Source organism: Poecilia mexicana, unplaced genomic scaffold (genome assembly GCF_051168715.1).
Source record: "Poecilia mexicana isolate PSO_F unplaced genomic scaffold, ASM5116871v1 scaffold_2, whole genome shotgun sequence".
Taxonomy (NCBI): Eukaryota; Metazoa; Chordata; class Actinopteri; order Cyprinodontiformes; family Poeciliidae; genus Poecilia; species Poecilia mexicana.
In genome coordinates, this window is record NW_028263371.1 from 9,742,738 (window position 1) to 9,768,626 (window position 25,889).

At 41.8% G+C, this 25,889-nt stretch overlaps 1 protein-coding gene and 2 long non-coding RNA genes across 3 annotated transcripts in view; all 3 read left to right on the forward strand.

Annotated features, from left to right (window-relative positions):
* clybl (citrate lyase beta like) overlaps positions 1 to 25,889 on the forward strand; it is a 74,346-nt gene that overhangs the window by 27,597 nt on the left and 20,860 nt on the right. The window contains exon 2 of the mRNA XM_088010435.1: positions 6,066 to 6,279. Coding sequence (XP_087866561.1) covers positions 6,066 to 6,279 — 214 coding nt within the window. The remainder of the gene's footprint in view (positions 1 to 6,065; positions 6,280 to 25,889) is intronic.
* On the forward strand, positions 8,112 to 10,057 carry LOC148160392 (uncharacterized). The gene is made up of 2 exons (XR_015762371.1): positions 8,112 to 8,275; positions 8,397 to 10,057. It is a non-coding gene; the product is annotated as an uncharacterized LOC148160392 (long non-coding RNA).
* On the forward strand, positions 14,318 to 14,887 carry LOC148160393 (uncharacterized). The gene is made up of 2 exons (XR_015764673.1): positions 14,318 to 14,705; positions 14,827 to 14,887. It is a non-coding gene; the product is annotated as an uncharacterized LOC148160393 (long non-coding RNA).

The window sequence follows — 25,889 nt, forward strand, 5'->3', positions numbered from 1 at the left end:
TTTTTTTGTCCAGCAACGCAGGACTAGCAGTACATTAATAAAAGTGTAACATATCCAGAATGCTATTGTCTCCCCTGCTCCTTCTTTTGTAAACGAGAGCCTGGCCGCTGTAAACACCGCAGCCCCCAGCTGTTCTAATCTGGAGGGGAATGGATTGCTCATCCTGAGCTTCCAACTTGCTGGAGGGCAAGCAAAGGAAGCAGGGGGGCAAAAGAAGTAGAAAAGAAGTGTTTGATTCTGTCCTCTGACCTGTCTTGGATGTCTCTGGTTAATTTTTCAACATTTCCGTACCATCGCTTGTGTTTCCAGTTCTGAGGCAGCGTAGCGAGGGGGAAGGGGTGGGGATGGGGGGGGGGGAATTCAGGAAAAGACACATTGCAGCATCACGCTGGGAGGTTGAGTAGATGCGAGGGAATGCTTCAGCTTTCTTTTTCTTTCAAAAACCAAGTGTCAGACAGGCAGGTAGACGTGTAGCTTGGTAAATATTGATGACTTCTTGACCATTTTATTTCCTCCCTGCTGACAGCTTTCGGTGAACGGGCGGAGGGGGGCAAGGGGGGGAAGAGAGCTTGTTGGTACTTCAGAAACATCGATTTCCTCCCTGTTCTTTATTCATCTTTTATTCTTTCACCAAATTTAATCTGGATTCTTAAGCACTGCAGACCACCAAACGGGGTACACGCATTAAGAAGTGCCTTATTATTGTGGGGTTGGAAACGCAGATCTTTAATTTTGTGCGTTTTAGACACAGCTTCTGCCCGCGCCGCCAGGCTGGAGATAATTGTGGAAATCTGCATATTGAGAGGGAGGCTGTCTTCAGAGTGTGTTTTCAAGTGGGCCTCTTGTTATCTGCAGTAATTCATGTCATAGGATGAATATTAGCACCTGAATTAGGCGATTATGCTGCCATGTGGAAGCCAGGAGAGTTGCGAGAAATAGTGTTCTTCAGGTCATTACAATGAAGCAATTACTACAAACTGTCTGTAATGCAATATTTATGCAATATTTAATAGAAATTCATTCTAATCCGTGGCAAGGATCTTTACAGTGTGACCTGTTTATAGTTAGACACAGCAATGATGATGGTTGAATATCCAGCTCAGCATATTTTAAGGTTCCTCCAGGAAGATTCTAGTTCATGGATTTTAAGTGCCGGGTTGAACTCCCTCAGTTCATAACTTCACTAGAAGCATTTTAAGCTTCTCAGTAAACACACCAATAGTTGCAAATGGCCAAAGTCGATGGTTAGCAGCTGGATGTGGGATGAGATGGTACGAGACACTCTGTGTCCTAAGCTGTCTGGAAATGATTGGAATTTGATTCAGATACTTTTTTTCAGTTCTGGAAAAGAAAGATTAAATATAGAGCATAGAAAATATGCAGTTTTTATCCTCAGTTTTTGCTTCCATCCTCCCATCTGTATTTCAAATTGGTTGCTGCTTCCTTCTTTCCCTCCTTTCTTCTTTCCTTCAGTGCTTCCATCCTTTCCTTATTGCATCCTTCCTTTATTTCATTTCATTTTTTTCTTCTTTAATGCCGTCCTTCCCTCCTTCTTCCATCCCTCCTTCATTCATTAATTCCACCATTTTGTCATCCATCCATCCTTACTGCCTAAAATCTCAATTGTGTTACATATTTAAAGCTTTACCACTGCTATTCATCATCATGTTTTGTATTTACAGTAAGTATGTTGAAAGCTAATGCATTTCAAATAACTAATGCTGCCAATATTCTCAACTTCAGACTTTTAAAATGGCATAACATGTTTTGAGCTACTAAAAATGTAAAAAAAAATTGACAAGTCAGGATTAAAATGGCAAGTATTTTCAAAGGTAAGAAGGTTGATATAAAAAACTGGTACATAAATCACCAAGCTAACAAATAAGAAAAAAGCCCCGGGTCCAAGTATGTGTGTTTCAAGGTGTACGTAACACACTCAGGCTGTACAGAGATGTTGAAACAAGAGTGTCAGATCATCTGAGCCTTTCCTGTTGTATTGAAGATCAATTGCTCGGTTGTTACCTGGGGAACGGTTGTCCTTTGCTGGAGAGAAATGCACACAGAAATGCTTGCAAAGCGCTGCTGATCCAATGGGCAGAGCTGTCATACTAAGAAAAGCAACAAGATTGTAAGACTAAAATGATGTGGTATTAGAACCAAATATAAAACATATGAGTTAGGTTTTAAACTAACCATAGGGAGTCAAATGCATGACTCGGCCCCTTCTTCCTGAATTCGTACCTCGATCCTCCCTCCGTTTTCTTTTTTGTGGCGCTATGTCTGCTGCGGTCTCTGTGTTAATAGGAAGCAGCCCCTTCGAGCAATATATAACCCCACTAACTACACAACTACCTCTGATCTTAGAGTAGTAAACATTGTCACTGTGGCTGAGTCTAACCGCTTTACAGCTGCAGTACAGCCCCATGGTATGATAACCTGTGATGTAAAAAGGAGGGGAAAAAAAGAAAAAAGAAGCAAATAATAAGATAAAACACCCCTGAACTAAGAGTCCTGGGGTCTCCCTCACTCTGCTTACCTACTGGAGAGAAGAACTGCATACCTTCTGGGACTTTTTATCAGTTTCTATTCACACTTCTGATAGGATCATTGAAGGGATAAAATAGCTGGCCAGCAGTTGGTATACAAGTCAAAATTGTGTTGAATTACCTCCCTCACACATTGTCTTTAGAAAGCACGGACTTCTGTCTTGAACCCCGTCTTTGCTTAGTCTCTTTTTATTTTTTATAGATTAAAATAATATTGTGGTGACTAGTTCAGGGTGGAGTTGTGTTTTTCTTTTTTTCCAAATGATTTCTCCAATTTGCAACAGCAAGACTTTGTCTTGAGAAAGTCTCTTTGCTTTTAGTTATTGTACCAATTAGTGCAATACTTTGATTATGACGAACCCTTTTATAGGCCATGTTATTATATTAAACCTGCTGATGTTAATGTGTACATAGCAGCAGGAATGCTTTACATTGACAGATTTCAGATGGGTTCTTGACTTTCTTATGCCCTTTTGAATAACATTTCAGATATGTTATTTCAGATACTCCCTGTGGATATTTTTTATTATCCATCACTTCATTTTTTTAAGTATTTTCCTCTAATTCTTTGTTTCTTTGGGCTGCTACTGATGTCTGGTATGAAATGAAATTGTCTTTAATACTCATTTTACCTGTTTTAAAGAATTGTATTTACAGTGATTTATATGTCCAATAGTTCCCATGGTTTTAGTCAAAATCTATTTGCCTCATCTTCGTTACTTTCTCCCAGGCCTTTGGATTGTAGGGTTTATGCCTAGAAGCACTGAAGTGTTTGAAACCTTCTGAATTGGTTCTAACTACCTGCTCCAACTGCAACATCTCTGTGTAGATTAAATTTTATTGGAGCTGGAGGGCACAGGGAAGCATAGTTGACAGGATTAGTAAGCTATTGAAGTCACTTAAGCTCCGTTGGAGAGCCAAAGACAAAAAAAGAGAGAATAATTCAGCACCCTTATTTTACAGATGTCCCTTTTTGTTCTTGCTTTTCTTCTGCCCAGCTCAGATAAAACGTACTGTCTACCCTTCTTATATCGAGAGAGAATTATTGGCAGAGATGGTGTTTACCGCTGTAATTGGGTGTATTTGATGATTAACAGGCATATTTTTTATCAAGACTATTATTATAGAGCTGGATTAAAGTGGTGAGTATGACTGTGTTTTTGCACTGCTCTGTATGTGTCACTTATTGCTCTATGAATACCTCCTTGGTGAGATGGTACTGCAGAACAAAAGATAAGGAGTACATCTGCACACTGGCATTCCCTACAGAAAGAAACATATACACAGTAGAGATTACAAACAAATTCTCTTGGAAACCAGTTTTTATTAAGAAAATAAAACTTTCAGCTCAACCTTAGAAATCACTAACATTTTACAATCTTAATGCTGTATTGATCTGCCGTCATGGTGATGGGTGCAAGGTAACTATGGACTATCAAGATGACATCAAAAGTTGTGCATGAACTTGCAAAGTTGTGGGCGGATGGAAGATGTAGCAATGCCACGTGTCGAATTTGGCCATTGGAGAGCTGTAGCATTAGCAAGTGGGTCAAATGACAACCGTTTCACCCATATCTAATTTTTATGCTATCATGTATTCATGCGAGTTAGTAAGGGAACAGGAAGACAAAATGCAGACGCAACGGGATAATCTCACAGTGCCAGACTACTAGTACTGAAATACTTTTAGCCTGCAGCATTGATGGCCTCAAGTTAGCAACTCTGGGGCTTGCTCTTGTTGGAAAAATGTAAAACACAACCAAACACAGTGAAATACACAATACTTAACTTGTTTTTGCCCTAATCTAATTACCTCTGGCCAAACACAATCGCTTACTGGTTCTGAATAACAGTAAGCGGTTGCTTAGGGGCGCTTTCCGCACACAGCGCTGCTGTTCCTGCGTCTCCTTCTCTCAGGTAGTGGGGAAACTGGCTTTGTTGACATAGTCAGAGACGCCTGTCTCTTCTTGGAGAATCTCTGCTCGGATTGTCTTCCAACTGGAGCCAATTCAGTCTGTTATTTGTCCAGCGAGATCAAGGCGTTCAGGTCCGGAGGTCCCTCCTGTGCAGCAACATAGCTGCAAAAGAGACAGAACAGTGCTCTGTGTTTGGTTTTATACCTATCACCAGCTGTGTGAAAACCCATCTTTCCTTAGAGATCGTGATGCAATTGGGCTATTCCTGGGAATCTTTACCAGTTTCTTTGTAGTTTAGGTGCAGTTTAATCCTTTGTTCTCCATGTGGCTGAGGTGAAGGCAGAACAACATTAACATAAAGTTATACTGCATACCTCTGATGTGGGGAAAAAAACATAGATGCAGCTCCTTAAGTGCACACTTCATAGGAGGACCTATCTGCAATTATGTTGGTTTGTGTCCCTACCAGCTTTGCAGATGTACAGATGGAACTTTTCTTTGCAAAATAGCTGAGCTTAGTCAGACTGGATGTAAAGTGTCTATAGGACACTTTCTGCAGTTTCCCAGGTTGATTTAGATCTGCAATTTGACTTGGTAAATCTACCACACTTTGCTAAATCAGCTCTTCAACATACAATTAAGTTCTACAGAATTCTGCTAATGAGTAACGTTTGTGATCCAGGTCTGTTGAAGCTGCGACACATCTAAAGGTCGCAGGACACTGACCCTCTAGGATTACAGTTTGACATCTGCAATCTAAATAATCCACTAGCATCTGTGGTTGCTACAGTGTTGGGTCACTGCAACAGAGGAAGCTGTGCGTCTTCCCCAGCTTTGAGACTTTAGCAGGTTCCATTCATTTTCCCAACAATTCTCACCGGTTTCCTGCCTCTGTAAGGAGGAGTGGTGATGCTTTTTACCTGGAGTCAAAGACTAATACTCTATCTGTACTTCAACAGATTGTCTTGCTTGAGATGTGGATCCCTGCAGCTCCTCCAAAGTTACCATGCACTTTTTGACTCTTAATAATGCTCCATGCCTGGTCTTGTAGTTTATGTGGACAATCATATATTGTTTGGTGTGAATATGCTGTTTCCATACTCCGATGATGGATTGAACAGAGCTTTGGACATTGTTTGAGAACATAAGCCTGTTTTAAACTTCTCTTCAACATTTTCCCTGACCGGTCTGTTGTATTCCTTAGTCTTCCTGATGTCTTTTGTTTACTAATGATCTCCAAGGAATTTTTTACAGCCTTCACAGAACAACACAACTGTATTTATGCGACTTGTTACGGCAACCCTGGATTTTATTAAGAGGTATCAGGATAAGGACAAATGGGATAATTACGAATACAAACCACAGTTTTGTTATTTCATTTTCATTTAATTTTCAATTCACAATGATGCAATACATTGTTTTGAGCTGTCACATGAAACTCCACTAATATACTGAAGTTTGAGCTTCTAACATGATGAAATGCAAAAAAAAAAAAAAAAAAAGTTGATGCTTTGATTTTTGTTTAGGTGTGTCACATTCACAAAGGTATGCCCATGTCCCTGTGCCAGTGTGCACTTACATTTGTATATATCTGTGCTGACAGGACGAACGGCTGGCTCCCGCCTGCAGTCTGGCAGTTGTATACCCAAGCATGCTGTCATCACCATCAGTCTCCCGGCTCCTCGCTGCGCTACATCCCCCGTAGGGCAGTTCTCTACTGCCCTGGCAATGATGAACGAAAATTGAAGAAACTGGCCTTGCTGGATGTCGACTGCGCCGTTCTGGACTGTGAGGATGGCGTGGCCCTCACCAAAAAGGTACAAAAAAAAAAACACCTATTGTGCCTCGCATAAATGAAAATCAGCTTGCTGTAAACGGGATAGCAGGGAACACACAAACACATGCTTTATTTTGTGATCTTGGCCTGATTTTAATTCCACCTCCCTCTGCCAGACAGGTGCTTGCTCTTAATCACTGAAAAGGAAAACTACCTAAGTGAGATGTTTAAAACGAGCACATTTCACCCCATTGTGGTTGCAGAAAAGCCCCGGGTGCCCCCCCCGGCACCCCCCCATCAGCCTTTTAAAGCAAGGTGACCACGTCCCACTGGGTGAGCAGTGGGAAAGCGCCAGATGCAGCAGGTTAAAAGCATTCTCCTCCGGCCCACTCAACCTCCCCATTGGCCCGGCTGAACTGCCCATGAAATCGTGATTGGAGCGCAGGATAAAGAGGCAGCCCAGGCAAAAAAAGTTAAACAACAAAGGTTTTTAAGTCATGATAATAAAGATGATTGATATGGCTGGAGGCTGTTCCTGTAGCAGACAAAGACAATAAGCTGATGGCCTGTGTGACTGACAGGCCAGAAACTGTGACCCTGCGCTGGTGGATCTCGGAGCTTCTGTCTTTATAATGTGTTGAAGGGGGGAAACGTGGAGGAGAATGCAGCACAGAAGGCGCCATGCAGGCTAGTGGAAAAAGTCTGAGGCTGGACTCCTGCCAAAACCGCTCCGCTCCAACCTACACATTTCGCACACTATAGCCCACACTGGCCAATCACTGTATATCCGACTGGATTTGGTGGGAATTATTATATATTTTGAATAAGACATGAATGATTTTTCTGAAAAGCCTTTTTTTTTCTTTTTCTTTTTTTTTTATGTCAGCGATTAGCTGGTGGGTTGCACTTGTCACCCTGACATGTGCTGTTGCAATTGAAGACAAAAATGCATTAGCAACAGGGTAGAACCATTCCTTTTAAGATGGAAAATAATGTTCCTCAGCAGGTTTACCACTCCGTCTTCCACATGCAGCCCTCTGAGTAATGCACATCAAAATACCAACACTAACTTCAGGAAAATTGCATTCTACATCAGTGGTTTTTCTACCCAATAATCCCATTACTTCCTCCTTTTCTCATTTTTAAACATCAGCACAGCACAGGGTTTTGCCACCGCATTGCTATTCGCCGTGTTAGCTTTCAGCTCGGTGTGGAATGCTTCGGAGCTACATTATGTTTTCTTTGTTGTGCTGTAATTTGCTCCATAAATAAATTTGCCTTCCCTGCTGCCTTTCTTTCAATACTTTCACGGTATTGACATCCTTTTCTTTTGTCCTGCCAGAATTAGCTGTCAATAGTTGTTGGTTTATAGCGTTTCTTCTAAAATCAGTACCTTATTTGGGGCATCATATTGGTTTTGGGTGTCAGAGATTTGAATTTCAAGACATTTATCTTTCCTAGACGGAGAATTTTTGCAGAGGATTTATAGGCAGTTAAATTGCAGCCATTCTCCAGATTTCCTTAATTTTGATGGTCATGAAACATTTAGTTTTTAGCCATATTTAAATGTTCATGTTTTAAGGACTTTTTCATTTAACTATGTAAAAGGCAAATACCACATTTTGTGACTGGAACACCTAAAAAATGTATAATTGTTTAATGTAAATGAAGAGCAATCAACCTTTTTCATTGTTTTTTATAATAGTTAAGCAATTTAAAATTCAACATTTGACTCTCTCTAAATGGATAATAAACGTCACCTGCAGTGCTTATAGAACATATTCAGACCCCTTCATTTTCCACATGTCCACATGAGGCTGATGCTTTTTACCTGTCAAATATACATGTAAGGTTTGCCTAAAAGAATGTGTTATGCCCTTTAATTTTATGTTAAGAGTAATAAGGCTTTTATTTTGAAGGTCAAGCTAGGTCTAGGACAGGAAGTCGTTAAGTTTCGTTTTGTTTTTTACTGTCACACGTGAGGAGGTGAATCGGTTACAATCAGCCTTTTGTTTATGCCATCGACATCACCGTCTGTAAGTTTTCATTTAATATTTAAGAGTAGATTTTATTTAGTGTCTTATTTATTAAGAATCTGTTTTTCGTTTGAACTCTTTTGTACTCATAGTAAATGCAGCTGTTTTATTTATGTTACAGTTTACTCCATGTTGTACGAGTGCTTGGGTCACCGGAATAAAGCAGAAGTAAAGAACCTGTATCCTGATTCAAGTGTTCATTCCAGTGGAGTTAAGCTTACTGCTGAATTGCGTTGTAAACACACAAGGAGAGCAGAAAAGTAAAAGACGGTGCGCAGTTGGCTGAACAGCATTAAAGCAGCTACATTAACAAATATGGAGGAAGCACACCTTGAAGGAGCAAGACCAAAAGACATGAAGTCTTTTCAAGATGGAGCGTCAGTTAAAAGCAGTAAAAGTGCTGGTTCCAGTTCAAAACGCTCAAGTACGTCATCAGTTGGTGCTGCAGCAGCACGCGCTAGGGCCAAAGCCGAAGCAGCTCGTGCACGTGTTTCATTCGTCCAGAGAGAGATCAGCATTAAAGTTGACAAAGCTAGACTAGAAGCTAGTCTTGAAGCTCTCAATCTTGAAAAAGAAGCTGCAGCTGCTATTGCTCAAGCCGAAGTTTTGGAAGCAGCAGCAGATTTAGAGAACGAAGAACACCGTAGTTGGAAAAGCCTCCCCAACGTGGTCCAGACACATGAACGTGTAAGTGACTACATCAAAGATCAATCTATGCAGCTTAACCAACACAGTGAATCTGTCAATATGTCATTGATATCAGAGCATCCCATTGAAAATAAACCTCAACCACCAACCAAGGACATCAAGAAAGAGGAGTATATTGTGAAAGAATGCTGGCCTCCACCGTTTCAGCCACAACGAAGTTCAGAAGCTTTTAACCCATTTCGGAGTGCTCACATCTGGACTACACCGGCTCACCTAACAAGAGAAGATGACTTCCCAGTTCAAAGTGAGGATCAGTTTCGAGAACCAAAGTCCAATATACTTCGGCCAAATACCAAGTTAGCTTTTCCACAGTACTCTGACACTTCTCACACAAACCCGCCAGAGTCTTCAGTAATGATGAACATGGCAAAATACTTGGCACGCAAAGAGCTTGTGAGCACTGGCTTAACACACTTTGACGATCGTCCAGAGTCCTATAGAGCATGGAAATCTGCCTTTTCAAACACCATCAAAGATTTGGATCTCACTGCCAGTGAAGAGTTGGATTTAATCTCAAAATGGCTTGGTAAGGAGTCTTCTGCATATGTCAGACGCTTAAGAGCTGTTCATATTGACAACCCAAATATTGCACTAAAAATGACCTGGGAAAGGCTTGATGAATATTATGGTGCTCCAGAAGTCATAGAAAGTGCTCTTTTCAAAAAGTTGGACAACTTTCCTAAAATCACAAACAAAGATAATCGCAAGTTAAGAGAGCTCGGGGATCTGCTGATGGAGTTACTCTCAGCAAAAGAGGATGGCTACTTGCCCGGCTTGGCTTACTTGGACACAGCTCGTGGCATCAAACCCATTCTGGAAAAGTTGCCATACAACCTGCAAGAAAAATGGATCACTCAGGGGTCAAAGTATAAAGAGGAATACAAGGTTGGTTACCCACCCTTCTCCTTTTTCACCTCCTTCATTTGCTACCAAGCCAAAACAAGAAACGATCCCAGCTTCGCCCTTTCTGGAAGCAGTTCTGTGACGGAAAATCCAATCTCACGTCACAGTAATTTCAGAACCCCAGTCTTAGTGCACAAGACCAATGTCTTCTCTGGAGTGATACAAAAAGAAGTACCACTTAAAGGTGATGTGGCCAAACATTGCCCCATCCATAACAAACCTCACCCGTTAAAGAAGTGTCGTGGCTTCAGGCTAAAAACCATAGAAGAACGCAAGACTTATATGAAGGATCAAGGAATCTGTTTTAAATGTTGCTCGTCCACTACTCATCTCGCTCGTGACTGCAAAGTCACACTGAAGTGTGATGAATGCAACAGTGACAAGCACATCGCGGCTCTTCACCCTGGTCCACCCCACTGGTCCATCAAACCTGCAAGTCCTGTGATGGATGACGGCGGGGAGCCTGAAAAGGAGGACACTATGCCAGGACCAGTCGCAAGTCCTCTGTGCACTGAAGTTTGTGGCGACCGCTTCACTTCAAAATCCTGTTCAAAGATCTGTCTAGTCAAGGTCTACCCACTAGAGCAACCACAACAAGCTATCAAAATGTATGCTATGATCGATGACCAGAGCAACAAATCTCTGGCCAGGTCAGAGTTTTTCAACTTATTTAAAATCAAAGCAGACTCATATCCCTACACCCTGAAGACTTGTGCTGGCTTAGTGTCAACCTCTGGCAGGAGAGCAAATGGCTACCAAATTGAGGCAGTGAATGATGGAACTAGTTTTCCACTCCCAACACTGATCGAGTGTGATGATTTACCGGACAATCGTGATGAAATACCAACCCCAGAGGCTGCTTTTCATCATCCGCATCTAAAGAGCCTGGTCAGTGAAATTCCGCCATTGGACAATGACGCAAGGATTCTTCTCCTGCTTGGTAGGGACGTTCTCCGGGCTCACAAGGTGAGACAGCAGATCAATAGTCCAGGCAATGCTCCTTTTGCACAAAAGCTTGATCTCGGATGGGTGTTAATGGGTGATGTGTGTTTGGGAAAGGTCCATAAGCCAATTGTCCATAACTGTAAGACAAACATTCTAGAAGATGGAAGACCCTCACTGTTCAGACCCTGTGAGAAACACATCCATCTCAAGCAAACGGCCAACTTCAGCCCAGTTAATGGACTATCTCACAGTTACCACACTGCTGTGGTGGATCACGACTCACTCGGCCTCACAGTCTTTAAGAGAACAGCAGATGATAATAAGCGGGCTTTCTCCATAGAAGACAAACAGTTTCTGCAAATAATGGACAATGAGGTTTTTCAGGACGACTCCAATAGTTGGGTGGCTCCACTTCCATTCAAGTCCCCTAGGCCGCCTTTGCCTAATAATCGTGAACAAGCAATGAACCGCCTTACTTCACTTCAGCGCACATTGGAGCGTAAGCCAAAAATGAAAGACCAGTTTTTTGCCTTTATGCAAAAGATATTTGACAACAACCACGCAGAGGCAGCATCCCCACTATCAAAAGGAAAAGAGTGCTGGTACTTGCCGATGTTTGGAGTCTACCATCCAAGGAAGCCTGACCAAATCAGGGTTGTGTTTGACTCAAGTGCTCAATACAATGGCATCTCCCTAAACAACGTGCTGCTCAGCGGACCAGACTTGAATAACAGTCTATTGGGAGTCCTCATCCGTTTCAGAAGAGAACGAATAGCAGTCATGGCCGACATCGAACAGATGTTTCATTGTTTTGTTGTAAAAGAAGATCACAGAGACTACTTGCGTTTCCTTTGGTACCGAGATAATGACCCCAGTAAGGACATCATTGAATACAGGATGAGGGTTCATGTATTCGGAAACAGCCCTTCTCCAGCTGTGGCAACGTATTGTCTCAGGAGAGCTGCAATGAAGGGAGAGCAACAGTATGGGCCAGACACCAAACGCTTTGTAGAGCGAGAGTTCTACGTCGACGATGGTCTTGTTTCCACACCAACAGAAGAAGAGGCAATTTCTCTGTTACAGAAAACACAAGCATCTCTTTCAGAGTCAAACCTAAGACTTCACAAGATCACATCCAACAGCATCAAAGTCTTAGGAGCCTTTCCAGCTGAAGATCATGCTAAGGGTATTAAAGACCTCTGCTTGGATCAAGATGTAGTACCCACACAGCGAAGCCTTGGATTGAGTTGGGATGTCAAAAGCGATGTATTCACCTTCCAAGTATCCATCAGTGACAAACCATTTACCAGACGCGGTGTCCTTTCCACCATAAACAGTCTCTTCGATCCTCTCGGTTTTGTTGCTCCTGTAAGCATTCAAGGGAAGTCGTTGCTGAGGGAGCTCACCATGGATGGAACGGAATGGGACAGCCCACTTCCACGAGACAAAGCTGAGGTTTGGGAGACATGGAGAGATTCGCTACAGGAACTACAATATCTTAACATTCCTCGAGCTTATACTACTACTTGTTCCAATGCCAGTCGGAAAGAGCTATGTGTGTTTTCAGACGCTTCGTCCAAAGCAATCAGTGCCGTAGTATACCTGAAGACTACAGACGAAAACGGCCAGATAGACGTGGGTTTTGTCTTTGGAAAAGCTAAACTTGCACCTCCAACTGAACCAACCATACCCAGATTAGAACTCTGTGCGGCAGTGCTAGCCGTAGAAATGGCCGAACTCATCGTTCAAGAAATCGACATTGAAGTTGATGCAGTTACTTTCTACTGCGACAGCAAAGTGGTGCTGGGTTACATTCATAATGAGTCAAAACGTTTTTATGTGTACGTCCACAACAGGGTACAGAGAATCCGTCAGTCTACAGAACCAAACCAATGGAAATATGTGCCTACAGAGCATAATCCAGCTGACCATGCTTCTAGGTCAGTTCAAGCCTCAAAGCTCACCAAGATCAGCTGGCTCGCAGGCCCAGCGTTCTTACGCAAACCACGGACAACCATTGAACAGCAAGAGACCTTTGAGCTCATCAATCCAGATTCTGATGTGGAAATCCGACCACAAGTGACAAGCTGTGTTACAAGTCAAACGGTCAACCAACTGGATCCTCAAAGGTTTACAAAGTTCTCTTCTTGGAAGTCTTTACAAAGAGCAGTTACAACACTCATTCATGTTAAGGATTCCTTCAAGAAGGAAAGAAGGACCACAGAATGTAGTGGTTGGCATTGGTGTCCAAAACCTTTCACCACTGATGAGTTGTCGAAGGCCACAACAGCGATTGTTTTTGCTGTGCAGCGAGCCTCCTTCTCTAAAGAGCTAGACATTCTCTCAAAGGGAGATGATATTCCCAAAGGAAGCCCACTGACTAAACTAAGTCCGATTGTTGATTCCGAAGGCTTGCTAAGGATTGGAGGAAGGCTTCAACTTTCCGATTTAAGCGACAGAGAAAAGCACCCAGTCATTCTTTTAGGAAAACACCATGTGTCCATGTTGCTCATCAGACACTATCATGAGCAGGTTGAGCATCAAGGTCGGACATTCACTGAAGGTGCCATTCGAGCTGCTGGCATATGGTTAGTAGGTGGCAAGCGTTGTATAAGTGCTGTTCTTCATGCATGTGTCATCTGCCGAAAACTTCGTAGAAACAGAGAGAAGCAGAAGATGTCAGATCTCCCGCAAGAACGACTGAGCAGTTCACCGCCTTTCACCTACACTGGTCTGGATGTTTTCGGTCCTTGGAGTGTGACAGCTAGGCGCACAAGAGGAGGCATGGCTCAGAGCAAGCGCTGGGCTGTATTGTTCACCTGCATGAGCACACGTGCAGTCCACATCGAAGTCATCGACTCCTTAAACACTTCTTCATTCATCAACGCTTTAAGAAGATTCTTTTCAATCCGTGGTCCTTCCAAGCAGCTACACTCAGACTGTGGGACCAATTTCGTAGGTGCCTGCAGAGAGCTGGAGTTCCACAAAGTGGTAACAGACTCAGAAGTCCAAAGGTACACAAACAATCAGGGATGTACGTGGTGTTTCAATCCACCTCACTCTTCTCACATGGGGGGTGTGTGGGAACGCATGATTGGAATCGCAAGAAGAATCTTAGACTCGATGTTGATGCGTACTCCCTCCTCCAGCTTATCTCATGAAGTCCTGTGCACCCTGATGGCAGAGGTGACAGCCATCATCAACTCAAGACCTCTAGTTTCTGTCTCCTCAGATCCAGATGTTCCACAGATACTTACCCCAACAATGCTTCTCACTCAGAAGCAGAGTGTTTTACCTCCTCCAGGAGTATTCACTGAAAAGGATCTGTATAAGCAGCAGTGGCGTCAAGTTCAAAGATTGGCTGACAAATTCTGGTATCGTTGGAGACACGAATACCTTCACACCCTACAACTTCGCCACAAATGGCAAGAGTCAAGTCCCAACGTTAAAAAGGATGACGTTTTGCTGAAGGATGATCGTATATGTCGCAATGATTGGCCCATGGCTCTCGTGACCGACACTTTCCCAGGCAATGATGGCAAGGTCCGCAGGATTGAGGTCAAGGTCATCAAGGATGGAACCGCTAAAAAGTTTCTCAGACCTATCACAGAAGTTGTTATGCTTTTAAAGAATTAGGACTAGCAAGTTTATAAGTTTGTGTTTTAAGTACTGATATGTGGCATCTTGACAGATACCAGGCGGGGAGTGTTATGCCCTTTAATTTTATGTTAAGAGTAATAAGGCTTTTATTTTGAAGGTCAAGCTAGGTCTAGGACAGGAAGTCGTTAAGTTTCGTTTTGTTTTTTACTGTCACACGTGAGGAGGTGAATCGGTTACAATCAGCCTTTTGTTTATGCCATCGACATCACCGTCTGTAAGTTTTCATTTAATATTTAAGAGTAGATTTTATTTAGTGTCTTATTTATTAAGAATCTGTTTTTCGTTTGAACTCTTTTGTACTCATAGTAAATGCAGCTGTTTTATTTATGTTACAGTTTACTCCATGTTGTACGAGTGCTTGGGTCACCGGAATAAAGCAGAAGTAAAGAACCTGTATCCTGATTCAAGTGTTCATTCCAGTGGAGTTAAGCTTACTGCTGAATTGCGTTGTAAACACACAAGGAGAGCAGAAAAGAATGAGACATTTCGCTTAGTGTTTTGTAGTATTTATCAGTCCCTCCAGGATTTTGATTGCTTTTTAGATCACAGATTTTTCTTTAGAAACACTTGGAAGATAATTTTTCCATATTTACAAGAGGTTTAAAGTGACTTTACATATGTCACAGAATGAAGACTTTTTGAATCATCTGGAACTTTAATTGTTGGAAATGTCAGCTCTTGTTTTTTTTTTCCCCAGAGGGAGACTTTCACTTTTCTCATGTGTCAGGTTGAGGTCTTGGACCAATTCAATTTTTGAGGGTATATGTTCAGAAAAACATGATGAAAACATGCCTTAAGTTTGACATCAACTCTTCGTTTGGAGTTTATAAAATGATAGCAAGGTGCACCCCTAAAGTTTGCGACATTTTCCTAGATATCCATCTGTTTTTCTACCTAAAAACATGAAAAAATAATGTCCTCAGTCCCTCCTCTCTTGTAAATGTGTTGTAAGTCAGTTAACTTTTAAAGTCTAAGACGTTTTGGCACATTTTTGTCCTTAATTTGATTGAATGGGTGTCTTAGTAAATTGTGATGACAATCATTCACCAAATTCAATGCAAAGCATACTTTCTACTAAGCTCAGATGTTGTTAAATACACTTTCACCTTATCTGTGCCGACATATTTGCTGGAAGCTTTCCAAACAGACCTCATAACGTCTTTTATTAAGCCAATGGGTCCCACTGATCGGTAAATGAATGGCAGTTCTAGCTATTACAATCTACGTTGCTGTGTGTGTATTCGCGCTGACAGTGTCTACAGTGTCTAGCCTCGTCGCGATTATATTCACCATGACAACCACACAGTCCGCTCTGTGGGTTCGGCAAGGCTCACAAGGCCCTCGACAATGACTCAAAGTCTCGTAATGCATGTCTAATGGGAGAAAAGCACAGGCTTGGCTTTTTAAATGTCATCTTGAAGCTGTGTTTAGACGAAGGCCACAATGGGCTGGGTGAAGTGTGAACTTAGTCGCTGCGTACGCATGGATGTCCCTTAAATAGGCTGCTGACCACCACCGTTTTATTATACGTCCACTAATGCATTCTATTAATTACTCGTCACCTTCACCTGAAAAGGAAGTTTATGAATTTAAACCAAAATAAAAAAGTACATGACAAGGCCTCCCTCCCACTCTGTTGGAAGTTGAAATCTGGAACTGTGTGTTGGTAATTGCCACTTTGACTCATGAAATGTCTGCACTTCAGATTGGCTGAAACGGTGAGTGTTTAAGTGGGTAGAGGGGTAAGACAGGGGAGTGAAGCCAGAGTTTGCTAACTGTCACTGTGGACCTGATGGGGAGGAGGAGGAGGTGGAGGAAAGGAGAGCAGGGGAAGACAAGGCTGACTGCTCTAACACTTTTACACATATCATCATATCTGTATGATCAGTGGGGTGGAGGAATAAGGAGGGCAGGTTAAAACCCTGGAGCGGAACTGACGGCTACACCTGTCCTCTCTCCTCCTCTCTCCCTTGCCGTCTTGTTCTCTATATTGCCCGTCTCCCCCTCTTTGGTGTCCTTAGGGTTACGATTGTTTATCTCTCCCTCCCCCCATGTTCCCTCTCCGTCTCGTAGTGCCCTTTGGTCCAGTATTCCTCCTGGTGTTCCTCTTTCCCCTTCTCCTTTCCCCACATGGGTCCCTCCATCCTCGATGACTCCCCCCTGCCTCCCTGCCGCAGAGAGTCTCTCCTAATCCCTGGAAGTTTGGAACTAATGAACTAACTGCTGAGCCGCTGCCACGGAGCTTGGTCCCAAACTATACTGTACTTCACACTCGATTTCCTCTCCAGATGGCATAGTGGCGCGGCCGACGCGACGGGGAGCGCCTCTCACACACCAGCAAACGCACACAAGACGGGCACAATAGAAACATGCGCACGCGTCTGTACGTGCTAACGCTCGCGCGAGCGTGCACACACACAAACACACACAGACGTTTGCACATAAAAAGCAGAATTGGTAAGAATAAAATAGAGATGGAGAAAACTGCGTGCAGTTCAGTTTAGGTACATTCAGACAACAAACGGCACCCTGAACCCAGCGTCCCCCCCCTTGGGTTTTCACCCCGGGTTCGCTACATTTCCTCGGGGACGATGAGCTATTGGGTAGATACGGCAAATTAACTTCGCTGAAGTGTGAAACGTAGCTGCTTAGTGAAGTGTCAGTGCTCCAGCAGTGGACACTCAGCAGCTTTTTAAAGCTTTTAAATCAGGAAGTGTGCTTCAATTGTGGTAATGTAGATTTTTGATCCTGTAAGTAACAAAACACGAACCAAGATATGAGGTTAACAAATGACGGCTGCAGGATTTTGTAAAATTATTGAAGCAACTTGCAAAGAAATTGAAACGGATGCCGATATTTAGAACTTAGACCTATTGCTGATATTTTAAGCTGATACTGTTTGTTTTATTTTGCAGATATGATGGTGATTATTTCTTGTCACATTTAGTCTCTGACTTGAGCTGAACGAACCAGTAGCTTCCTTTCCCTTCAGTGGTTCTATTCATGTTGTGGTGGAGTCATCTCAAGTGGCTACAGATTTGTTTTTGGTCATACTTAAGGTACTTTTTCTCAGTCAAAAAAGTTGAGCACCTTCAAGAATTTTTTTTTCAGTCCTAGATATTTATACATAAATTCATTCACGTAATCATCTCTTATTTTTCCCCTCATATAACAGTATTCTTATTTTGATTACATTTTCACCTCACACGCCATAAGAACATCACAGAGGGGATGAGTTAGGCCATTGCACAATACTTTAACTTATTAACCAAAATATGACTGAAAATATAAAGTTTTCCTTTCCTAATATTCAAACAATGGGCTGTATTTATGATGCCCACTGCCAGCATCGTATTACCAGTAGTGGTAAAATACCTCTAACAGCAAAGGTACTCTAATCCCAGCCATACTGTTAGATTAAGGAGCTTGTAAAAACCATCAATTAGTTTGTTTTCATTGTTTTAGCAACAACACTTAACAAAAGTGATAATTATCCATATCTAATCGGAATGACTAGCGAGAATGAACGACAGATTTGATTGTTGTCATGATTTATTACTGACACTTACAGTTCCTATAAAATAAATGCATCTTAAACTTTATTTTAACGTATGCTTTAAGTTGGCTAAAGGTGACCATTTGTCTTAGACTGTTCTGTTCTGTACATTATGATCTATTTATATAAAAGAGAAAAGTAAGGCTTAACTACTTTATTGCTACAATGTTACAACAATAATTTTTTAACATAAAATAAACACAGGCTAAATTTAGACTGTTTTCCTTTTTTGGGGGATAAACGTACAAATTGTTGTTACTGTTTTCTATAGTTTTAAAACACCAAAAGAGTGATGCTGGCTCTCCTTTCATTTCAGTTGTGATATTGTTGAAAGCAGAAACATTTTCAAACAGCTGAATTTCTCAAGCAAGCAGAATGTGTAGCAAACTTCAGTTAAGCCAGCTGACATGCAGGGCGCAGCAACAGGTGAAGGGGGGACTACGGTGTGACTCTTGCTCCGGCATACCACTAAAAGAACTTTAACATATATATATGGTATGATGGAAAATGGAAGTATCTGGAACAATAACTGCATAAACCTTGGTATAACTTGATAATGGCCCATACTTCCAGGAAGAGTAATACTTAAAAAGTTTAACAACTTTGAAGCATATTGCTCAATAGTAGAAGCATAATGTTCAATAAATGTACTATTGAGCATTTATTGGCACAGCTTTATTAAGCTGTGCCAATAAATGTAGTCAAGACAAATATACACATAAGTAAAAATCAGAGAATACTCCATCAGGCATAAATTTTCTACATTACTTGCTGAATATTCTGTGGTACTTTCCTCCTTAACCGTACTCTTGCTGGAATGACTCCTTTATCATGGGGTAAAAGTGGGCAGGGGGTGGGGTGAAAGTGGGTAGTGGGGGGTGGAGGGAGGAGGTTAAAAGTGGTGTTTTCTGTGATTCTATATGCCCAATTGGACCATTTACCGGTGGTCTGGAGCGGGTCCTCTCATGCCTCCATTAAAAGCGGTTGAATGACAAACAGGTCATTGTTGTACGGATTACATTATTACAGTCTATTACCTTTGTCTGATTGTCAGTCAGCATGAGCTGTGCCGTATGCATGAATTGTGTCTGACACCAGAGATTTTCAACTTAACATAAATTATGCAGTCAACTGTCAATTGCTGCATGACCTCGATTCAATGCTCACTGTGCTTTTCCAAAGGACACAGAAAGCTTTGCTCCCTTCTTTAAAACCAGACTCGGTCAGGTACGGTCTTAACGGAGAGTGCTCCTGGGAAGTGATATTGCAAAGCTGGAATATGAAAGACATGTACAGTGCTTTGCAAAAGTATTCGCATCGCTTTAACTTTTTTCCCACTTTCTCAGATTACAACCATGAGCATCAGTGGCTTTACTGAGATTTTACGTTGCAGGTCAACACAAAGCAGCACATAAGTATGAAGTGGTTTTCAGTGTTGTATTTATTTGTGTTGTGTCAGCACCCTTTGCTCTGATGCCCCTAAATAAAATACTGTTCCATTAACTACCTTCGGAAGTTGCCTAATTGGTAAGTAGTCAACCTGTGTGCAGTTTAAACTCCCTGTAAACCCAGCTGTTCTGTGAAGGCCCCAGAGGTTTTTTTTTTTTAGAGATCATTGGGGAGTAAATGACATCATGAAGACTAAGGAACACAACCGACTAGTCAGAGATGGGGAGATGATTAGATTATGAAACAACATCCCTGGCTTTGAATGTTTTGGTTAGCACCATTGAATCCACAATCCGAAATTAGATTATCGAGCAAATGCAAACCTACCAAGATCTGACTTTTAAAGCATAAATCAGTAAGGCAGCTAACCTGAACTGTAGAGATCTACAACAATGGTTCTCCAAATATGGTTTAGATCAAAATGTATTCATGTGTTAGAATGGTCAAAGGAAAGTGTAGAGCTAAATCCAGTTGGCAACATAAACAACCCATGCTGAGAGATGATACCCATCAAATTTGACTAAGAATAATCAGTTTGCAAAGACTTTACAAATATTATTCTAATGGTTAAGAAATACTTCAATAGCCTGGGCACCATAATTGCCATAGAAAATCATGTATTGACTCAGGGACATTAAAACAATTATGTCATGCCAGACTTTGCAGATTTGTATTCGTAGTAAAAAAAACAACAAAAAAAAACAGAGTTAAGACCCATTTATCATTTTCTTTCAACCCTACAGTTAGTACAGTGGATGGAAGTACACAACTACTTTGTTTTTGTGTATCACATCAAATCTTCCCAAAGGTGCATTGAAGTTTGTGGTTGTAACATGACAAAATTTGAAAATGTTCAGTGGGTATGGATCCTTTTCCAAGCCACTGTGGATGAATACACATTTTCCTTAAGTTTTTTTTTTTTTTTTACTCCTGCCCGACACCTCACATGACCACAGAGACTTGAGAGAAACTCCCAGTTAGGCTGCCAAGATTCACAAACGGGATGCGAGCTGCTCAACCAGAAAATGGACTCCATGCTGGTCAGATCAGAAAGCCCTTCCAACCCGAGCTTTACTGTCTGTCAAAGTGTACGTGTGATTTTAGGTGTCATGTAACTACTGGAGACCTCATGGGGAGAGCACTGTGGTCGAACAAGAGGTCATGGGGCTCAGATGAGTGATGGCGAAGTTCATTTTAGCGTGTTTCTTACGAATTGCTCGTTGATTCCGCGGCAACTTTTGCAAGTCTTTCAAACGTCAGTTCAAGTGTAATGAAATAGCAGCAGCAGTAGTAAGAAAAGGAATGAAAGGTGAGGGCTGAGGCTCTCCCGAACACTTCCATTATCCTGTTACACCCTCGTGTTTTCACTGGCAGCCATAACCCACATCATTCCATGGCAGTGGGCTTCTCAGTACACTCAACACCAGGGAGCAACTTATGCCGGAGAAGGGAGGGCTACAAGAAGAAGGGAGCATCAAAGAATGAGGGTTAGCACAGATGTGGGTGAGAGAATAGTGCAAAATAAGCAAATATCTCCTGTTTTGCAAGAAATAAGAGATACTTGCCACCCCTCCGCCCCCCATCTCCTTGCTGCATCCGAGGAACTTTGGATGCATTGTGGGATTTGGAGAAAACACTTGAGGAGAGAGTCGATGTGGTGGCAGGAGTATTTAGTAACAATATTGAAGATGCTCATTTTTCAAATTCTTTACTAATGTAATGAATTGACATGGCGCGAGGTTTTGCAACATGAGAAGCAATATTGTTTCTTGTTCAAGGTGATGTGACATTTTTCTTCTGCTGGACAGGAAACTATTACCAATGATAACTTTACAAAACTCCATTTCAGAAAATCCAAGCTAACCCTTTAAAATTACATCCACATTCCTGTCAGTACGTCCCCTGAGATTGTTATTGTTATACTGCTTTTAGATTTTGTGGAACAAGGTAAATTGATGCAAAGTGAGCAGAAATTAAATATTCACTTAACAAATTTCACAAGGTAGATGGGCATCTGCTTAGTCACTTCCCATTACAGATAGGACAAACTGTACTCCAAAGAGCATTAATTATACATTTTCATGCTTAACCAGCATGATAACTGTGTGTAAAAACTGCTGCTTTCCTACCCAACCCTGTCAGTTTTTACCAACGCTGATAAGCAGGTATCACGATTTACAAATTTCTCCCACTCTCTATCCGATTACCCGTGTCTTCTTGTCTCTCCGTGACGGGATAACACATAACGCATTGTGCCTCCAACTGACAGATTGAAGGTCTGAGTCTCCTCCTGCTACATCTCAGTTATCAGAGTAGCTTGAATTAGACAGTCATCTCACTCCGGCTTTCTGGAGTGCAGCATGTCACTTGTCAGAATGCATTCACTATGACTTGAAGCCCGCTAACACGCACGTATGTATGTGCACGTGCATAGACACACACACACACTTCCTGACACGCATGCACTGACAAAAGAAAAACAAATGGTTATGCAGCAACAATTCAGGCAGGCAGTCTTCACTTGCAAGCGTCTACAGCTCATTTTAAATGGCATTGTGAGTTGCGCAGCAGGTAGCAAAATGCCGGTTCTTAAAAGGTACAAAAAAAAAGAAAGAGTGGAAAACAACCACTTTTACTGTGAATCAAGATTTCCAACTCTCTTTACATCTAAACAAACATGTTTTTTTTCCCACTCTTGACACATGCAATTGTGGTATAAAGGCAGATGTTCAAAAAGAGTGACTCTGGATATTGGCTTTCAGAGGCAGTAATGATCAGCCACTTCTACTGTATTGATGACATGATGAATGAGACAACTCACTGATCCATGTCAGCAGGCTGTACAACAAGGTCATTAGGATGGTATTAGGAATGGATGAATGTGCTCAAATGTGCTAAAAAGAGAGAGACGAGGTGACAACAGCTGAAATGTGGAACTACCAACGTTTGGGAATATCTGGGCTGTTCTGGACAGTTACACATAACCCAGAGGTAAACATCTGAGACATATCTCAAATGTAGCTAATGTGTTTAGCTTCTTTCAAAAGAAAGTTATGTGATCTATATACAGATGCCACAACCAGAAACATCAAGTACGAATTAGATCCACTCAGATCCTGCAATCCGAGTGGAGAATGAATGGAAGTGACTTGGATCGACTGGGACATCTACATGCAGATGGAAAAATTCAAAATGGGTTAAGAGGAGCGGTGACTCAAGTTTCAGACTTGCGTTAAAGTTACTCTTAAGTAGTAAAAGTCAACTTTCCAACTGGATTTAGATTTACATTCCAAAAATGTATGATTTGAAACACTGATTCATTCAGAAATTCTACATCTGTGGATGTTATTTCACTCTGCTGTTCTTCTTTAACGGATAGTGAAATGCAGTAAAGTGTTCACGTCTTCATTTAAGACAGGTTAGAGTTCCCAGCCTACAACAATGGCACACGAGATGGAACACACTTGATAAAATGATTTAAGACATTAGAGACGATGTTTGACCTGCACTTGGAGGGGAAAGATTTGACACTTGACTTGAACTTCAGAAAAAAAAAAAAAAAAAAAAAAAGAATATCTCTGTGACTAATCAGCCAAACATTGCAGTTGTTAAAAAGTAGACGATAAGGCAGAAGACAAATGTAGAAATCTCAAGCCACAACAACACTTAGAAGAAGAAACACGAGACACTTCAAAAATACTTACCACCAAAAAAGGGAGCAGGGAAGTTATGGGAAATAAATACCTCGGTTTTGACTGATTATCGGAGCTCTCTGGGCCTCTAAACCTTTAAACTGGGAGAGTTGATTAGAAGATTAAGGGCAAAAGGAGCAGAAATAAGAAGGTAGAAAACAGTGATCTTAGGACTTGACTTAGAGAGTTACAATACAAAAAAACTAACAAACTGAGCAAACCTCAATCACTCCTTTGTTTAAGGTGAAACATGGATTCAGACACTAGAATTGTTGTGGGATAGAAATTTGACTAATGGCATGCAATCGCTGCTTATTCCCCTATTGGCTCATTAAAATATCTATATCACTCACCTCATCTCATCTACTTTGTATTCAGTGTATGCTGCACTTCTGGCTGCAAGGAGAAATGATTTAAATTCAACGTGTCAACTAAGTGAACTTGCGCACATAGGCTCTCCATAGGCAACGCTTGTTTCAAGCAGCTTGACAGGAGGGCGAGACATCCATGATCTGACGTTGAAGAGGAAGCCGGTCCTGCTGTGGACTGTACACACATCAGTTTGGACGTTCCGGTCTGATGTGGTGTCTACAAGGCAGCAGCCATGCTGTGTCACATATACACAGCACTCCGTAGGAACCTGAGCGTCAAGGCTCAGGCTGCGTGTTAAGAAGCTGCCCTCGCTCTCCTGGAAGGTCAGCTCTTCTGCACTTGAAAAGCTTCTCGTGTGCGTCTACGCGTTCCACGGCCCTGTCCGCCTGGCTCGCTTGCTCGCTCACTCGCTTGTGTGTGTGTGTGTGTGTGTGTGTCGGCCCGTAATGATGGGGATGATGGAGGGAATCAAAGGGTAGACGGAGCTGACGTTGAGGTGGAGCTCTCCGTGGGAGACCAGGCGATTGCGGAGGGAGCTTTGAAGCAACTTGTTGGATGGCTGTCCATTAATGTAAAATATCTTGCTTTCAAAGGGCTTTATTCAAGCTTGGAGTACAGGATACCTCCGGGGTCAAGGTATCTGGCAGAATAATCTCTTTCTTTAGGCGGAAAGGCAGATGAAGGGAAGGATAGTGCATCATCACCTGCCCGTTTCTGGTATCATAGATTCAGCAATTGAGAAAAGTTCAAGAGGCTATCCATATGATGAGTCTCACTTTACATGAAACAAGAAAGAAAATATTCACAGAGGCTCCCTTTTTGAAGTGGCAGCTTGCGTTACTACTGTCTCATTTGATCTGTGAATAGTATAAACCCTGTTTATTGATCTCATCTGGTCCTCTGTTTATCTTGTTTGGCTAAGGATCTCTGTGACTTTGGGCACACAGAGCGGTCTGTAGTTCTCACAGATCGGTTTTCCCCCCCTTTTGCCACGAACAGCGGAGGGACAGACAGAATTTCATCCACCAAGTAGCAGGTTTATGATTAGTGATTTAAGGGCTTCATAAATCGCCCCATCCGTTTCAAGTTACCTCCGTACAGTCGCAGGTCCTGAGGCCGGCAGCCAGACAAAGAAGGAGAGAGAAGGGCTTGCATAAAAGTCAAAGATCACAGCATACTCATCATACGGTGTGACGATCCCTCTCGTCTAGTTCAGCGATGGAAAAAGGGAGGCGTAGACGACACAGAGCAGTTCAGCCGCCTCGTGACCCCTGTTAAGTCTGGCTAAATCTTTGATATGTAGTTTGATACTGGATTTTATTGATACTGGAGGAGCGTTCAAAATATCAAGTATAGTTCTGCATTCCAGGAGATCAGAGCATAAACTGTTCAGTCCTGTGACTCCTGACAGCTTCCCCAACGCTCAGATAAAACTGAAGTCAAGTTTACTTTCATTCTCTGAAGTTTTTACAAGAGGCTGTGAACTGCAGTCCCTCCATGCTGCTTCCCTCCACGTATTTTCTTCTGTGCTGCCAACACTTGCATTACTTCAATGGTCAGTCCACCAATCAAAACACAGTTAAGATATTCTGCACTGATGCAAAACAATAAACACACGAGAATAGTTTCTCAATAATTTAATTATATATATATATATATATATATATATATATATATATATATATATATATATATATATATATATATATATATGATGTATTGCATTTATGCAGACATGTATATAATGCAAAAATATCAGACTATAGTCTCTAATGTGAGCTGACAACTTTCAAGCCACTGTTTCCTCAAACTGCTTAACTCAGACCACATTTTTCCCACAGGAGCTCTTTCCTCTCCCATAGCTGGACTTTTTCTCTCCACTCCATAATGTTTTCTCTTAATTCCTGCAGCTGCAGCATCTGGTTTGAGTAAAGCTGCTTGTGCCACTTGGTTGCTGATAGAAATTGGGTGTGTAGGCTTCCTTTCATTTTTTTTTTTTTTTGCACCCTCATGGTGTTTTGACTCTCAGAAAAACAACATGAGACTGCATCCGGTATTTTGTCTTTTTTCCTAATATATATTTGCATTTTAGGCTCAGCTTATGGTTATTATTAAAACATTCTTACAGAACTGGGAAACCACTCTTGTTGGTGCAAATGGATAAATGCAAGAGTGGGATTTAAAAACGGCACTAAAGCAGATAAAAGTATTGCAAATGATGAAAAGGGTAAACAGTCAAGGGTCATATCACACAGTCAATGATAAGTAAATATTGCATGTGTGGAGCTATTGCTCCACACATGCACAAGTTATCAATTTCTTTGGGTAG